The sequence below is a fragment of the Synchiropus splendidus genome, chromosome 2 (genome assembly GCF_027744825.2).
Source record: "Synchiropus splendidus isolate RoL2022-P1 chromosome 2, RoL_Sspl_1.0, whole genome shotgun sequence".
NCBI lineage: Eukaryota > Metazoa > Chordata > Actinopteri > Syngnathiformes > Callionymidae > Synchiropus > Synchiropus splendidus.
The window spans coordinates 31,661,325-31,679,055 of NC_071335.1; the positions used below are offsets into that span (position 1 = coordinate 31,661,325).

General features: G+C 46.7%; 2 protein-coding genes across 5 annotated transcripts in view; one reads left to right on the forward strand and one right to left on the reverse strand.

The window, feature by feature from the left end:
• The first annotated feature begins 979 nt into the window (after positions 1–979).
• LOC128754029 (phospholipid phosphatase 3-like) lies at positions 980–6,069 on the forward strand. Its single transcript, XM_053856334.1, has 6 exons — positions 980–1,445; positions 3,440–3,597; positions 4,171–4,457; positions 4,538–4,595; positions 4,930–5,106; positions 5,167–6,069. The coding sequence occupies exons 1-6, from the start codon at positions 1,268–1,270 to the stop codon at positions 5,251–5,253; spliced, it is 945 nt and encodes a 314-aa protein (XP_053712309.1). The 5' UTR covers positions 980–1,267; the 3' UTR covers positions 5,254–6,069.
• A 1,121-nt stretch (positions 6,070–7,190) lies between these two features.
• LOC128753461 (adhesion G protein-coupled receptor L1-like) overlaps positions 7,191–17,731 on the reverse strand; it is a 35,619-nt gene continuing 25,078 nt past the window's right edge. For 3 of the 4 annotated variants that reach the window (XM_053855188.1, XM_053855186.1, XM_053855187.1), the window contains 17 exons: positions 17,617–17,720; positions 17,316–17,501; positions 17,182–17,220; positions 15,380–15,560; positions 15,183–15,305; positions 14,781–14,998; positions 14,533–14,706; positions 13,916–14,128; positions 13,427–13,647; positions 12,991–13,057; positions 12,827–12,915; positions 12,196–12,364; positions 11,977–12,126; positions 11,812–11,908; positions 11,623–11,733; positions 10,827–10,850; positions 7,191–10,038 (listed from right to left, as the gene is read on the reverse strand). In XM_053855188.1, coding sequence (XP_053711163.1) covers positions 8,051–10,038; positions 10,827–10,850; positions 11,623–11,733; positions 11,812–11,908; positions 11,977–12,126; positions 12,196–12,364; positions 12,827–12,915; positions 12,991–13,057; positions 13,427–13,647; positions 13,916–14,128; positions 14,533–14,706; positions 14,781–14,998; positions 15,183–15,305; positions 15,380–15,560; positions 17,182–17,220; positions 17,316–17,501; positions 17,617–17,720 — 4,154 coding nt within the window. In that variant the 3' untranslated portion in view covers positions 7,191–8,050. The remainder of the gene's footprint in view (positions 10,039–10,826; positions 10,851–11,622; positions 11,734–11,811; positions 11,909–11,976; positions 12,127–12,195; positions 12,365–12,826; positions 12,916–12,990; positions 13,058–13,426; positions 13,648–13,915; positions 14,129–14,532; positions 14,707–14,780; positions 14,999–15,182; positions 15,306–15,379; positions 15,561–17,181; positions 17,221–17,315; positions 17,502–17,616; positions 17,721–17,731) is intronic. The other variant, XM_053855189.1, reaches the window with a different exon arrangement.

Sequence of the window (17,731 nt, forward strand, 5' to 3'; positions counted from 1 at the left end):
GAGGTGTATAAAGCTTGTTTATCAAACACAGGAAAAATAAGTACACAATCCTGATCCAGTATATGGACCACGATATTAGCGCCTATGTCGTTTGTATTGCTGTTATCATTCAGGGTTTACTCCCACAACTCTGCGAACTCATTTTTCTAAATAGATATTTGTATATTAAGCTTCATTCCCCAAGAATGAGCTCAACTTCCAGTGACAGTTCACTGAAAATGACAAAGGCATCCCGCCCTCTAGTGGCAGTTGCCACTTATGGCCAAAATTTCAAAAAAAATAAAGATTTTTTTTTTAGTGAATCTTGGAATCTTTGTCATCTCAAAACTATGTCTAAATTGCTTCTCTTAATTCTGTGTGCTGTAATTCAGTATAGCACGGAGCAGTCACTTAGGTGCCATTTTCCAGTTCTACCACACGAGGACGCCACTGCAAAAAAAATAAAACGACTGAAACGCCTGAGGACGTTTCTAATGGTTCTGTTCAACGCTCGCTCGTGGTGGTTGAACACATGAGCTGCCCCACCCGGGGATTTATCTCATGTCCAACTTGATCTGATCTGATCTGGAATACATTGGCTGCATATATATATATATATATATATATATATATATATATATATATATATATATATATATATATATATATATATATATATATATATATATATATATATATATATATATATATATATATATATATATATAATATTTTTATAAATACTATATATATATATATATATATATATATATATATATATATATATATATATATATATAACATCAGAACATTGTGTTCAAGTGATGACAATAGCGATAGTATTGGGAGGAATGTGGACGAATACTTGTGTCATTCTTTTGACTCTTGTGGCCAATCAGAAGCTGTGACTTGAAGCTCCCCGAGGCATCGCGTCAACACATCAGGGAACAGGAACGCAGAATCCATGAGGAATACTTAGGAATGCGCGTGCGATGGTGGAGGTAAGAGGTGAGTCATGAGGGTGACGTCACGCTTGGCAAAGTCGAAAGTGAGAGTGAGGATGAGAGAGATACAGATTCAGAAAGAGAGAGAGTGAGTGAGTGTGCGTGAGTTGTGCAACAACCTGAAGTTTTCCGCTCCGCTCGTGAGCATAACTCTGCGCTGACGGGATCCCGCCTGCCAGTCCGGACCGGTCCCGCGCGCTCCCACCGCGTATAAGATGCGAGAGCGGACCATCTTCCTGTGACGAGACCCCGGGAGCCAGAACCGCGCTCGCCTTCAGTGAACCATGCTGGACAAACTGGGGACGCAGAGTTGTGACCTGCAGCTCAAACTGACGGCAGATCCGGCCAGAGCCGCGGGGAAGATGGAGCCCAGCACCGAGGACGCGCTGGTGCAGCTGAGCGGAGCCGCTTTATCCCAGAGGAAACTTTTGGTGGCACTGGACTTACTTTGCCTTTGTCTCGGTAAGTCACGCGTCTGCCTTTTTACGAACTTACAGCCTCACCCTTCTCTCCTTCTATTCTTGACCCCAGTCACCCATTCATCCCTCTGTCATTCTTTCTTCTATTCATCTACCCATCCATCCCTTCATCATCTTTTCAACATGTCATTCTGTCTGTTCCTCACTCTGTCATCCATCCAATACTCCATCCATCCTTCAGTACATCCAACTATCCATGCACCTTCCGTTGTGTCTGTCCATGTCTTCACCCAACTTTCCCATGTTTATCCATAAACCTGTCTGTCACCCAACTTTATCTCTGGCCTCTAGCATGTCCACTCATCCATCTGATCCAAAGGTGAGGGCATCAACATGTGTTGGATTTTTATTTGTATAAAGTTAACGCACATAATGAGATGCTGGTCGAGTCGGTGACACACAGTGAGCGTGAGGAAAAGTTTGTCTCCATCCGCATGGGTTTTTCTGGATCAGGTTTTCCTCTCGAGCGCGCTCCCGAAATCTCTCCGTGCCAGCTGCTTTGTGCATCGCCCAGGGAATTCTACAGTTTCCATGACAACCAGCCGTTCTCAGGATAGAGGCGGGCCAGTGGGGAATGGTGGTGGAAATAAATAAATCCAAGTGAGTGTGAGCGGGATGAACCCTGGCGTCTCCATATGTGAGGGCATGAGCTGATGTCATGTTAGAACCGGTCAAAACTGATGGAGAGTTTAAAGTGAGCGGTGACAGAGCAGCATCTCTCCCTCTTCCATCCCTCCATCTATGTGAGTGCGTGTGAGAGACAGGGCGAGAGAGAGAGTGCATTCACTCTTTGTTTGTTGGAGAGTTTAACTAAAGTCACAAACAAACCCCCTTTCTCTCCTCACACACACTCACACACTAGAGAGGGCTCACACTCACACACAGGGGACTTCTAGTGCTGCGGCTCTCTTTGCTCCCAGAGGAGAGGAAATGTGAGGCTCACATTCCTGTGACTCTTCCAGCAAGTGGGGTTCTCTGGAGAACAGTAGAAGGTTCCCACCCGTCCTGGTATTTGACCTTTACTCTACCCTATAATACCCTTGTGATCTATCAATTTAAGTACAACTCACAATTCTGTTGAAGTGACTCCCATCAGATTATTTCTGGTACAAAAGAGTGGGGGCCAGCAGGGGGACCCTGGAGGGGAGGTTCCAGTAGAGACAAATATAAACAGGCAGCCTCTCACTCAAGCTATTTACTGTATGTGACATGGCATTTATCTGAGTTCCCAAACAGTAGAGGAACTTGTCAACACCAAACAGGAAGTTAGTCTGTTCCACCTGGAGTGGGACACATCTGCTCTGATGCCAACACACACGCAGATATCAGGCGCAAGAGTACAAAGTGTTTTCTGTATTTTCAAAGCCCAATCGATGGAGCTCACTGTTCAACAATCTTGGGCTTTGAATTCGCAGAAGCTTTGTGCGATTCTCTTATGAACAATCTGACAATATGAGTTTACATTATCAGGCTATTATATAACAGAACCTTTTTTTTTAAATGCCAAGTCTGAAATATAGTACAAATCTTCAATCTTCAAGCTGTTATCGACTATTTACGCCATATTAAAAAAAAAAAAAAAAAAAAAAAACATGACCACATTGAATTGTCAGTATTCAGCCAAGCATTTCTTAGGTTATTTGGCTTCAGCCAGATTTTCAATTTGGTGCATCCCTAGTTATTACACGTGTTTTTTTTGTATGAAACAGCTGCGATATTACAGTATTTTAATGTCCTTAATATTTGCATACTGTATATCTTGATCAGTGCTTCCTTGCTGCAGACGACCGTCCTCCCTCATCCACAGCTCAATAGTCATGCAGCGTCTTATTTTGGAAGGATCCGGGTCCCTGTGCTTAAACAAATGATGGCGGCTGCCAGTATTTGCTCACGTTGCCTCCTCGGCAGCAGCAACACTGTCACATGTCCGCCCACATCAGCTCTCCCTGAATCTGTTTGCTTCTCGTCTTTCAACAGCATCCATCCCTTTCTTTGCATGTGAACTCAAGGCTGTGAGTCCTTACAGCAGGGGCTTCATGTGTGGAGACCCCAGCATCACGTACCCTTACCTGCACCGAGAGGCCATATCAGATGAACTGCTCATCCTTGGGGGGATCATCATCACGGGCCTGACGGTCAGTCGCTGCGTTCTCTGCTCATCTACGTATGAATGGTGTATACAACTCACTGACTGGCAACTGAGGCATCTTTAGGTTGCACCTGAGGGTTTGTCAGTGTCCAAGTCAAGGCCTGGGGGCCCAAGGTGGCCCACCTACTCCTTGTGTGGACTGCATCAAGTTGAAACGAAATTGAAACCGGGTTAAAAGCGTGGCAAAACCTATCTCAACGGCTTGTTTAACGGTTATGACCTACAAAGATTAGCAGAGATTATAAATGTTAATAATTCATAGAATTCTATGAAACCCGAGGCGGATATATACAGTGTATATATATATATATATATATATATATATATATCACCTTATTTAAACTGAAGCTCTTTTATTGTCTTGAAAATATATTTGTATAAGAATTTCAAGTACATTCAGAGTAGTGGAAACCCTGGCCATTGTGTAGTGAAAAACATCCCTGAACAAAAGCAAACAGATGCTTTTGTTTGCTTTTGTTCAGGGATTCCTCCATGTTTGTTGTTTGTTTGGTAGTCTTGGTGGTAACACGTTATAAGACGCGCTTGTGTCCATCCACAGATCGCCTTCGGGGAATGTTACCGCGTGCGCTTCCAAAGCGTCAGCTCGAAGGCCTTTGTCGGGAACCTCTACGTGTCCAGCCTCTACAAGGAGCTGGGCTGTTTTCTGTTCGGCTGTTGCATCGGTCAGTCGCTGACCAACATGGCCAAGCTCAGCGTGGGTCGACTACGGCCGCACTTCCTGTCTGTATGCGGCGTCACGTACGCCTCACTAAACTGCACGCCAGGAACTTACGTGGCTAATGTACACTGCCGTGAATCAGACCGCCATCTGGTGGAGGAGGCTCGGTGAGGCTCCGTGCATTAGCTAAACCCTGCGCTCTGTTTTGTTGTCTCTAATTTCAAATATCTCCATTTTTTTTTTTTAGGAAGTCCTTCTTCTCTGGCCACGCCTCTTTCGCAATGTACACGATGCTCTATTTAGCGGTGAGATCTCACTCTGCTTCTGTCTGTGATAAACAGTGGCACCCACATTTCACTCCCATGTCTCATTAGTGACCAACTGGGAATGAAAGAGGAGCGAGGGGGAGAAAACAGTGACGGCTTTGTTCCAATCTGAGACGAGTGCGACCTCGCCTCACTGCTCGATTGTTGACGCTCCACTTGTTTATGTGCATGTGTGTGTGAGAGCGTACGAATGTGAGGATATTTCAGTTGCTCATGGCGTACCTTAGCCCGGGAATCTGGATGTGGAATGAACTTCTTATGTTCTCCCCGTTTCTGAGTTGCACCAAAGCTGAGGGACTCTCTTCTCCTGTAGTTTTACCTGCAGGCCCGGCTAACATGGCGTGGCGCTCGGATGCTGCGGCCTTTGCTGCAGTTTTTTCTGGTTCTGCTGGCAGTCTACACCGGCCTGACCCGGATATCAGACTACCGACACCATCCGTCCGATGTGGTGACTGGCTACATACAAGGCGCGCTCACTGCTTACTGGGTGGTGAGTCACACGTCACCTTCCACTTTGAGTAGCTTTCAACTGTCTTGTCGTCTCTTTCAGGCGTTCCACATCTCCTCCATGTTTAAAAGCTCCAGGTCGCGCCACTCCCCTCCTCAGCTGCACGACCCCCCGCACGCCGTCTGTTGAAGTGGCACCACCTGTGAAGACCACTGATGAGAAGAATGTGGTAGCATTTCCTGTGAAGTCAAACCAGATACCTCGCGCTGAGCTGATTTCCACTGTTGAGAAAATCAGTTCGACCTGACACGCAACCACTTGTGAATACACGGAAGGCGTAACGCTCCCATGATGAATGCACTTTCTCACTTTCTCGTGTCCGTTAACGTCATTGTCGATTTGAAAATGGTGTACATATTTGTCAAGTCTTTCTTACACAATCCACTGAATGTGATGGTTAACTTTTCTTCATGTTAAACCTTTTCTACTGTCGCTTTTACAAGTTCTCCAATAAGCCTTTGATCTGAAAACCTCAGGCGTGAGGTTTAAACATCCAGTGATAATCTGGTCAGCACATAGTGAAACATGACTTGATATAGTTCTCTTCTATCCTTTTGTTTTGAGTCTTCCACAGCGATGACCTGGACAGGTCTCCAGTCCGTCAACCAGATACACACACTCTCACGCCTCCAGACATTTTACAGCCATCGAACCCTTTTTATTGACTATGGGCCGTGTGCCCACTTAGAGAAACTGAAACTCCCAGCTGCAATACCTGTTTAACTTCGAGTGCAACAAATACTAATCTAGAATTGAGATGCACTGCGTTGCCCAGAAATCCTGTTCTGTGGTTGGTCTTTGTTGTAGAGTTTGCACAAAATACACCAATAAATATGTTTTTATCAAATGTTTGTGCTGTGTTGTCTTTATCGCGGCATTTGTCATCGCTGGTAGCCATTCTTCTGATGATGATCCGTGTCTTCTCTCGTGTTTTTATTTTGTTGTTGCCTGTTCGTTTCTGTTTCTGTTTCCTTGTTTGTCTTCAGCTTGTCGAGCGACACGGCTGGCATTCATTAGCCTGTCAACCTCACATGGATTTCAGCACCTTGGTCCCAGCTTGTGTCGCCAGATGGTTGCTCCGCGTCCTCATGGTAAACTCCTTCGACCCTTCCTTCTCTTGTTCTCCTATTGTTTCAAATTCTGTGCGTGCTTGACGTCTTTTCTCAGCCGCCTCCTTAGTTACTCTCGTTCCTCATTTATTGCTTCTTGCTGCTGACTGTTACTGGTTAAACTACCTTTTTCTGTTTCTCCGCGTTATAGTTATTCCTCATGCATGTGTGATTTAGATCCACCGCCGAGCGCTTTTTGTTACTTGAGCCTCGTGAGTAACCGCCGATCTGTTGTTCCCCTTAGTCAGGCTTCTTATTCATCACCTGCTTTTCTGTTTCAGGTTTCTCCCTGCCCGTGCTTCCTCGCCTGTGGTTTACCGTTCCTGTTTGTCTTTTGTGTTTATATTATTTATTTTAATAAATTGTTAAATTATCCCTATCCAGCAAGTTCATGGAAGAAGTTTACATTCTCCATCTAGTTCACACTCCTCATTCATATGTCTTTGTTGACAAACTTTCCACATGACCCGTCCAACAGGGGCACTTGGTTCTAATCCCATCTGCCCTATTCTCTCCCAGTGAAAACTTCAGCCACTTCCATTCCAAGCTTTGGGCCACCACCAGCAGTTGAAGTCGACCACTTTCTCCTTCAGCAAGAGGTGTCTTTGGGTCTCCTCCCACTTGGATCAGCCTGAAACAAGAAGGGGATGCCAGAGCCATGTCAGCTCGCTTCTCTTCAAGGAGAGGAAGCAGTTCAACTGGAAGCCTGTCCTGGTTGAAAGGGAGCTCATTGACACCCCGCGGAGAAAACTCATGACCTAGGGAGAGTACATGAAAGCATGTTGAAAGGAGAAAAAAAAACTTCTGTCTTCTGACTCAACTCTCTGTTAATTTCTTGCTCCATCCATCCAACACTGAAAAACATCAAGTACCTTAAGTTATTTAGACATAATTCTTTCAATTGCTCCTCTGTCGAGGAAACCCACTTGTAACATTGTTCATTCACACCCCAAAACACACAGAGAAACTTTTATTTCACATGTTAACTGTAACTTCAATAGCAATACAAGACAATCAGAACACTTGGGGTCGATATGTACAAAGGTTTCAGGGGGTTGCAGAAAAGTTCTGAGGTTTTACACGATCAGTTCTGGAGTCAAAAGTTCAGATGCCATAGCAAACCCTGTAGCAACTTGTTCCGTCACCAAGAGTTTGTGGTAGGTTTGGGGACAGCAGAAGTTTTGGTCTTGGAGAAAGATTTAAAATCAGGAGGACGGGGTAAAGTCTCAAAGCCCCCATTGATATTGATCAAATGTTCCACTGTGATACATTAATAATACAAGAATGATGTATATACATTATCTTTCAGACACACACACTCATGCTCATCAAGCTATTCCCATACACACAACACACTTTTGCACTTTCCCCCTATGGTTTGTAGCCTTGCTAAGCCACTAGAAAGTCATGCACATGTTCTTGGAAAGGATTTTTTTGGCAACACACAAGTGCTTATTTGACACACTGCTTGCTTGCTACGAGGAGGCCGGTACCCAACCGATGAACTGAGAGAAACTAAGGGGATGGGCTTAGAAGGATGTGCACAGAGGAAGCAGGAGCACACAACGGGGACCAGGGAGGGAGAAGAGACCAGGAGGAGTCCAGTTTGGATCAGTCATCCAGAAGTAACAAAACATGAGAGGGGGATCGTCTCGTGGTGATCAGGAGATAGAGGCCAGGAGGAGAGCTCTCCATCCTTTTGAATGGGTTATCTTTTTTATAAACACCGCACTTCCATCAGAGGCTTCATCGCTGTTTCTAACACTGTCTTACGCCCCCCCTGCCTGGTGTCTATACCCCAATCACCACCGCCCTAGTCACAGGCTCGTCACCCGCTGCATCTGTCCATCGTCGCCATCGGAGGTAGGTTCTGGCGTGTAGGCTGTGTCTCCATTGGAGGCCATTGCCGGCGGCTGGTAGAAGGTCTGCAGATGATTCGGCCGCGGGCCCAAAGGAGGGCGTCCCAGGCTGTACGGCAGCTCCAAAGCGGACTGCTGAGACTGACCAGTGGGGCTGATGCCGTCTTGACCGTCTGGGCTACTGTCTGGGTAAGAGAGCGTCGGGGGTGAGGTGCGGGTGTAGAACCGCGGTGGTGAGCTGCTGCGGCTGTACACTTGCGGGGAGTGGCGGGAGTAAAGGTTGTTGGGGGGTGAGTTTGTGTCGCGGGGTGCAAAGACATTCATCGGCGGAGAGCTTCGCGGGAAGATACTGAGAGGTGGAGAGTGACAGTCTCCGGGATAGAGGGGTGAAGGGTTTGAATCTCGGGTGTAGATCGGTGAGGTGTCATGGTCGAGGTCAAGGTCGGGAGTCAGGGGAAGAGTAAAGCCGTCAGAATCATCCCGTTCAGCATGAAACGGCAAAGACCCCCTTTCTTTCCCTCTTTTCCTCCCGTCATGACCCGCTTCGCTGCTCTCGAACAGGAAGGATTCCTCCCTGTCAATATCCCTCCCTCCTCTCCAGACATCCAGCGCTCGATCTTTCTGCTTCTCGTTCTCACGCTCTATTCCCGCTCTCCAACCATCTCTGTCCTTCAAAAACAGGGATTCCTCCTTCTCTCTTCCAGATCCGGACCTCCATCCATCAATCCCAAAATCTTTTTTTTGCGTAATAAAGGTCTCTTGTTGCTCGGTCTCTGGGCCTCCTCGCCACACATCCAGCCTCCCATCCCTCTTCTCCAGCAGCAAGGGTTCATCCCTCACTCTTTCCATTCCGCCCCTCCAGTCATCCGTCTCTCCGTTTCTCTTTTGGGAGGCGAAACACTCGTCTCGACTCCTGTCGGCAGCCGTCCTCCAATCGTCTATCATCCCATCCCTTTTTAGAAGGTAGGTCTCATCCTTCTCCCTTTCGTGGCCTCCTCTCCACGTCTCCACCCCCGGAGGCTCCCTCTGCTTCATCAGCAGCGGCTCCTCTAGAGCTTTGTAAAGTGGCTCTGCCTCCTGAGGTGGCGGTGGAGGAGGAGGAGGGAGAGGTCTGTCTCGGTAACGATCCCGATCTCTCTCCCGGTCCCTTTCTGTGCCGCAGCTGGACTCGGCTGTGCTGCGGTGGCGGGACAGAGTACCAGGGGTCCGGCTGAGAGTTGAGTAGGGGCGAGCCTGAACATCAGGGGGCCGGGACTGCTGTCTGTCCTGTAGCCCTCGACGACCCAGAGTGCCTTGCAGTTGCAACCTGTCGCCATCTCTGAGAAAGTCACACGAGTCAGGATCTCCAGGAGCACGTGTGCGTGGCCACCCGTCCTGCAGCTGCGGCGTCGTGGCATGGTCTTGTCCGTGCGCCATGGAATGTGCTTCAGTGTCTTGTGTGTGGTGCCTCATATGTGCCCACGGCTCCTGAGGGTTGGGCCGTGTGGTGGGCTGCATGGTGGCAGCCCACACCTCTTGTGACTGCTGGGCTTGTCGAGTCAGCGTAGCAGTGTGTGCGAGGGCGGCCCTGTCAGGATGGTGTGGCCTCGCCAGGCTCCCGTAGCGCTCCGGAGGCACCGGCATGTCCACCGAGGGCCTCAAGTTACTCTGCACCAGCTCTGAGATGATCATCTTCTCCAGCGCTGCAGCATCACTGAGGTTGCGACGCATTCCAGCTCCGCTGCTCAATTCGGAGGCGCTGTGAGGAGTGAGGAGACCTGGGGAGATATCATCGCCTCCCATCCCCACTCCTCCCTCTCTCAGAAGATCTGTGCTGCCAACGACTCCAGCTCGGGACCCCGGTGTGGACCCCAGACCGTGCAGGGTGAAGGTGTTGGGGGTGTAGCCTCCGTTGAGACAAACACTGTCCAGCCCACAGGATTCCTGGCTTTGGGACACTCCAACCTCTGTGGACAGAAGACCAGAATTTCTATTTAAAAACAGACACAGGCACGTAAGCTGGATGTTTACATGGATGAATGTATGAGTGAAAGATGGAGCAGCGTTTGCTGGTCCTGTGCTGGGAGTCAGATTTACTCTCCACACAGACCAAAGTAATCTATCTCAATAAGAAAGAGAATGGAGCAGATCATTTAGATTTCATCTGCAGATGAAAGGACATTATTGTGGCATCCAGCTCAATGAAAACACATAATAATTTGAGGCTTTATGATTATTAAATTAACTATATTAAACCAGATTTCAACATTTGATTGATCAAACTGAGGTTGGTTGGATCTGTACAAACGTGAACACCAAGGAGGAATTGCCAACTGCTTCTATCCTGGATTTCCACCGGTCAGCACAAGCTCATTTAGTCTCCTTCATCATAGATGTTTTGTTTATGACATCACATTGCATAAAGTGGTGCACCTGTAATTGGTGTAAATGAAAAATGCCCCCTGCGAAAGCAAGTTTTTCCACGAATAATCTGTGTTATTTGCTTTTCTGTGATCAATGAACTGAAATGAAGCCTTTAAAGTCTCCGCCCCAGAAATGACGAATGATGACTCTTAGCAAACTGTGAGACTAAATAGGGTCAAATGATGTTTTCGGGTCGAGCGATCGGTCGTGGTTGTGGACTGGTCAGACACACTGGCTCATGAAATGTGTCGCCCGGTTGTCAGTGTGTACGTGTGGTCATGGTCTGAGGAGCTACATGAATTGAGTGAGCACAGTGAAGAAGAGCTCGTACTCTGCTTGTTTCTGAAGGTTCCGACTGGTCCATGTGAAGACAGAGACAGAGAGGGAAAAGTTAAAAAAAAAAAAACATTTAAAAAGACAAAAAAAAACAAAACACAAGTACAACATAAATCCACTCCACCGTGAAAGTGTTAAAACCATCCTATTAATATTAAAATTGAAAGATAGTAGACGAAACAAACATGAAACAGAACACATTGTTTACACTCTTTCATCTCATGCACATGCCCACACACTTCCAGCGTCTCTTCTCGGGGATGCATTCCTAGAGAGATAATCCCTCCAGCATGTACTGTGTCCACCCGGTTGGACATCACTTGAGTTCTCCTGACAAGACACGCGAGTCACTTCAGCGTGTGACAACGCTCACCCATGAGAGAGAGGCAGAGATCCAGAGCATGGACTGAGGAAGATAGTTCCACCGCGTAAGCTCGGACATCACTACAATGATTTGTTGCATCACATGCATTTTCCACAGTCCACAGTCTGTTTTGCTTCTCACAAAGAAAGTTACATAATGCAGGATATATCATGGGATATCATATTAAAGTTGGTCAGCATATTTAGCTTTAGGAACAACCAAATGAATTGTTCAAAACCGAGGGCCAATGCTGTTATAATCCCACACCGACACACTCTTTCCCTTTTGGGACTCAAAATATGGATGACATTTTCAAAACAAAAGTGCTGCACTGAACTAGAAGGTCAAAGATTTCAACACCCGGTATCAATGCGGAGATTCAAAGAAGTGCAAGGGTCAGAGACAAAGGTTTAGAAAGGAGACCTACCTGAAGCAGTGAAGGGCTGATTGTACCCTTGAGCAAGCATGGTGTCGTACGGAGACGCTCCCGCATGTGTCTGCAACACTGGGTTGGTGAGAAAATGGTTCCCCAAAGCAGCTGTGGAGGTCAAAGTGGAAACATGAAACCATGGAAAAACATCCATATGAAGACGATGAATTCTAAAATGATTGCGACCTCGGTTCAGAGTCGGAGTGTTGTTGACATCAGCAGCGATGAACGAAGACTCGGTTTGCCTCCGAACGGTGTCGTTCCACATCCGGCGGATTCGACTCTGGAGCAGAGAAGTGGCTGAGAGTGAAGAAGGGGAACTGAGAGAAGTAGAAATGCAGAGAAAGGAACCTGTCTGTTGGCTGTCGCCCTGCGGTTCTGGCTGCTGGTGTAGCGGCTGTTGGAGCGGAGAGCGGCGCCTTTCACGGAGTCAGGAGAGCTGGTGGTGGAGGAGACGCAGCACTGGGAGAGACGCAGACATCGACCATAGTCCTTCTGACCCTGCACACATGGACCCGCATTTTATTTTAGTTTTTTTTACCTCTGACAGCGACATATGCAGAGACCGACCTTGCGGGCAAGGGTGCAGTGCAGGATGGTGATGAGCAGAGCCTGCGCTGTGTTCAGGGAGGCGAAGAGGTACGCGAGGAGGAGCGACGGCGCTGACAGGAACATCAGGCCGGACGACCAGTTGACGCTCTGCAAGAAGAGCAGCGTCAGGGAGCCCACCGCCCAGGCTCTGGGAGCAGAGGGAGAAACAGCATGTTAGCAGCTGTGAGAGGAGGCACAGCCGCAAAACACACACAATATTGCTTTAGCGTTTGGACAATAAAGCTCATCACTTTCTCTTCTTCAATTTGAAGCATGGTCCGACTTGAAGTACACGTAGTACATCAGAAGCAAAACAGGCTTCTGTGAAAATGGACTGGTGCATGCAAAGTGCAGTGAAGTCATCAACAAAAAAAGATAGCAAGAGAATAGAGAGATAAACTCGGCGGCCATTACTCAAGCAGACTGTGATGCGTCCTCTGCAGATAAAATCCTGATATCAGCTGCCTCATGAAGCCATTGATCTGGCTGAGAACAGTTTGCAACTGAGTGAAGCTACAGTCGCTCTGCGGGTCGGCCCGGGGCATTTAAGGTCACAGGCGATGTGTTTTCCCTTAAATATTCCTAAAGAAATGTTACAAAATCGATAAACCTCAAGTTGTCATGGCGACTGGAGTCTGGCTTGAGGGCGGCGGTGCTGTGCATCTTGTGTAAGGTCATCACCAAGATCACCAAATTCAACTGAGAGGGAAAACAAAAGGCATCAGAACGGTTTCTTCCAGAATCACGACTCAAACAGGAGTTTGAGAAAGTTACCGTGATGATGACTGACGCGGGACCCAGGAAGCTCCAGATGAAATAGTTGTCTGCTCGGAGCCAACACCTGCCAAGGAAGGAACAGATGAAAACAAAGAAAGGCACTGTGACAGTGCACACCTCCGCCCAGCCACTAGCTACTTATCTTTAAAGTTTTGCCCTGAATATTACCACAAAAAGGGCTTCGGTTCACTGCGTCCAGTGAAGTTTAGACAGTAGCCCTGCTAGAAAAATGAGCTTTGGAAGTGACATCACTGACGGTAAATGCCCACTCTGTGACAACTGGCATCACGAGTGGGATGGTAACAAACGCTCAGTCAGGCGGTGGAACCAGTATTGTCAAAAACCATACCCACAATGCTCCTGTTCATGTGACGCTTTTTTATCATCTGTTTGTTTTTTGACATTATTTTCATTGTGATCGTGACTGACATACGCTGTTGTGGAGCCGTAGCCTCTGAAGTCAATGGCAGCCGAGACCGCCACCACCAGGCTGGGGACGGAGTATCCACACAAGTAGAAGTATTTCCTCCTGGAGTTGCGTCCCTCAAACACCTCTCGCTGCAGCAGATAAAGTTCCACCCCCTCCAGGCACAACCAGGAAAACACAGACAGCAGGGAGAAGTGGAGCAGCCCAGCTACGATGGAGCAAACCACCTGTGAAGAGGGGAGAAAACAAACAAAAAATGAGGGGAATTAAAAAAAAAAACTGCTTGGAAAAATATTTACTTCCAATCGATTCAGTAAATATCACGTGTATAAACTTTAATATTTGAGAAAATAATTCTACTTCCAAAAAAAAAAAAAGTATATTAAGAAAAGACAGTGAAATATGAGTGAATTTAAACAAATGTGGGTGCAAACTTAAAGTGTGTCTTCGACCAAAAGAGTGAGGATCCAATGTGCTCTGCGGACATCAGCGCACCGTGTACTGAGTCTTGTTGGCTCCAACCAGGAAGAGCAGCTCGGTCAGGATCAAATTTGCCCACAGGTTGCAGTGGATGGTGCTGTGGTCTGTGTGCCAGGGCGCCCCCTGGCAGCACAGGGTGGTGAGACAGGCTGCCAAACACACCAGCGCCACAGCGATGCCGACCCACGATATGACGTACACCAACAGCTCTTCCACTCCAGCCCCGGACTGCGCAAGAGAAGAAACGCAAACATAGTTTAGCTCAGTATCTGCCCTCACCAGTGAAGGCACACAGGCAAAGGCACTTCTGCTTTCCGCAGTGTCTGCCTTCCATCTATCGGATTTACAATTCAAATATCATTAGAAGGCGATTAGTTGTACATTCATATCCGAGACACAGCAGGTGGGAAACTCTCCAGGTCCAGACTCTCTGATTAGTCTTGACGCGGCACTCTGAAGTTTTAATTGTGAAGTTCCTGCTCCGGGTTCTGACTCACAACTTATTCAAAGTATATCGTGTTCTTCAGAAGGATTGTGATGTTGTTTTGAAGGGTGGCAACATGTCACTACTACGTGCAAGGGATCGTGAGACGCGTTCACGGTCATCTCAGACCGTTCCACGAGACACTTACAGCTGGTTGTTCATAAGTCATGAGCACTGCGTAGCTGGACAGATGGTTGCAGGCGCAGGTCGTGTGTGTGTTGTTGGTGTCTAAGAGACGACAGCCCTGCGTCGACCACCTGCCACCGCCAGACACTTTTGACGTGTTCCAGAACGAGCAATTGGGTCCAAAATGGTTCTCCAGCTGTCACACACACACACAAGAGAAAGGTGGTGATGCTGGTGCGGCGGGTGGTCAGAGGAGCTTGACTGTCAAACCTGCAGGTGTCGGAGAGTGAAGACCACCGGGTCGGAGAGATACACACGGTTGGAGCCTCGGTGGACAGACGCGGAGATGACGTGGGAGTTGACCACGAGGCTCCTTCGCCGGACGTCTGACCCCTGGCTGACCCCAAGCACCAGTCGCAGCGGGGAGTTTTGGGTGCTCAGGAAGGAGCCCAGGTTCTTGTAAAGGGACAGGACCAGCTTCACTTGTCCTGCAGGGGAAATCATGATAACAGAGCCACCATATTTTCAATAACAGAGTTACAGACCGTCACAATGAAAACGTCTTGTCGGATATATCTTCATGCTGACATATATCAAGTGCAATTCAGATTTGTTCCTGAAACTGCACAGACAAAGGAACACAAGTGACAGTTTCTCAAGAGCATCTCAGACCATTGTTGCTGTACTGCTGCAGAGCCGCGGCTGAGATCTGAAGGATGCTGTCGCTGTCGTAGGAGTGAGGGAACTTGATGTCTTGTATGTCTGCTTCAGTGTTCAGCACGTAAACCTCCACGTCTGTAGGCACAAAGAGGAAAAGGTGACCGGAGTTCACCACTCTGAAGACACCAGGGGAGAAAGGCATTACATACCGACGTTAGGCGTTCTGTCGCTGAAGCGACCCTCGTAGAGATTGTTGGCCAGTAGAAAAGCCCCTTTTTCGACTGCATCTAACAGCAGGGACGCGGCACGTGACTGGTCAACGCTGCTCATGTCGGCCCAGGAGACCAGAGCCTCTGGACCCAGCAGGTTATCAACGGTTTGGACCACAGCCTGGGGAAGGGAGGAGGCGTGCGGGACACGTTTATTACTTCATGAGGTCATCAAACTATGAAACTGCAGTGTCGATTGATTTAACTTTTGACATGTTTGCTAAACTTATATACTTTTTTTTTTTTTATGGAATTTATAGCATAATCACACATAGAAATAACCGCTCTCCACTACAGAAGCTCAGAGCTCCCAGCTCTGTAATTTTTTTTTTTTTCAATCAGTATCACATTATTTCATGATAGTATTTATCCCGTTACTTCATAGTAGTATCAGGTGTTTGTTTTATGTCAGTAGTATGTTATTTACTGTTAGTATAACATCATTCCATGACAGTATGTTCTTTCATGATAATTATCCTGTTATTTCATGGTAGTATCACATTGTTTTATGTTAGTAGAACGTTATTTAATGTTATTATAATGTCATTTCATGATAGAATCAGGGTATTAAATGATATATTTCCTGTTATTTCATGTTAGTATCACAGTATTTAATGTTATTGTAACGTCATTTCATGATAGAATCAGGGTATTACTTGATACATTTCCTGTTATTTCATGGCAGTATCGCATTACTTCATGATAGTATTACGTTATTTCATGATACTCATCCTGTTATTTCATGGTGCTATCACATTGTTTCATGTTAGTATCACCATTTTTAATGTTAGTATACCATCATATCATGACAGTAACAGGGTATTTCATGATATATTTCCTGTTATTTCATGGTAGTATCACATTGTTTTGTGTTAGTAGAACGTTATTTCATGTTAGTATAATGACATTTCATGATAGTATCACCGTATTACATAATACATTTCCTGTTATTTCATGGTAGTATCGCATTACTTCATGATAGTATAACCGTATTTCATGATACTCATCCTGTTATTTCATGGTGGTATCACATTGTTTTATGTTAGCATCACCTTATTTAATGTTAGTATACCGTCATTTCATGATACTGTCATGTCATGATACTGTCATGTCATTGCATGATACATTTCCTGTTATTTCATACATGTTGTTTTATGTTAGTAATGCATTACTTCATGACAGTATAATGTTATTTCATGATACTCATCCTGTTATTCCATGTTAGTATCACATTATTTCATGATAAACTGTCTGGATGATGGCTCTCGCTTATCGGCCAGAAATGAGGGTTTTATTCCACGACAAGTGACTTGTCTTCTGCACTCGCCTGTGCGCAACATGTACTTTCCTGATGCTACTATGAACTAATTTACGCTTATTTAACCTGTGTGAGTGTTTCATGAACATCAGGAAAATACATGTTGTCAAACCAAATCATATGATAGATACCATGGCCTACTAGAGCTTTGCCATTCCATCCCTGGCTCTTTCAAGGAAGCGCAGGGCCAAAATCAAACTGAATACATACAAAAAACTAACCAGTGATTCAGTTAGACGGAATATGGTGAAAGAAAGACCTTTGATTCTCAACGCAGCCACGTCACTCAAACATAAGTTTAAAACAGATACAGACCAGATGGAGAGACGATGATGAATCATTCTTTTTGAAACTGTACTCTAAGTACAACATGAAGAAAGCCAGAACTTCTCAGGCTCAAACTCCAAATCTGAACGTCACCTACCTGAACATAAGCTCTGCATGTGCGCTCCCTCTTCTGCAGCTGGGATTCAAACAGGAAAATACTGTTATGGTCTCTGGCATTTCACTTCCCCTCAGCAAAAGGTCAGGTACATGTCTGCACTGAAGGCTGCTCACCTTGTTGTAGTTGCGAGGCGCAGACTCCTTATTGACCGGTCGCAGGGCCTGCAGCTGAGAGTCCAGGATGTCCAGGAGCTGCTCGATTAGCGTGACAGACATGCTGACATCACCGGCGTAGATCCGCCCACGCGTCAGGTTGACTAGCTCCCCGGCGATGTTAGCTGCATTCTCCCCACTTTTTATCTGTTTTGAGGAGGCGTTTATAAGGTCAAATATTTTGACATTTCCAAACAGAGCTGTGGTGACTGGCTGTGGGGCTTCTGCGCAGTGTGTGGCGGCGCATCAGTGTGGGACTAACCTTCTGTGCGATTTGGCTGACCCAGGGAGAAGTGCAGTTGGAAAGGTCAGGCCCTCTGGAGCTCCAGCCCACCGGGGACAACACGCACTGATAGGAGGCGATACCTGCACAGACA

Bases quoted from the DNA above. Each gene is read 5' to 3' on its own strand.
- LOC128754029 (XM_053856334.1), top strand. From the start codon at position 1,268: ATGCTGGACAAACTGGGGACGCAGAGTTGTGACCTGCAGCTCAAACTG. The intron at 4,458-4,537 runs GTGAGGCTCCGT...TTTTTTTTTTAG, and splicing joins CATCTGGTGGAGGAGGCTCG to GAAGTCCTTCTTCTCTGGCC. The intron at 5,107-5,166 runs GTGAGTCACACG...CGTCTCTTTCAG, and splicing joins CGCTCACTGCTTACTGGGTG to GCGTTCCACATCTCCTCCAT.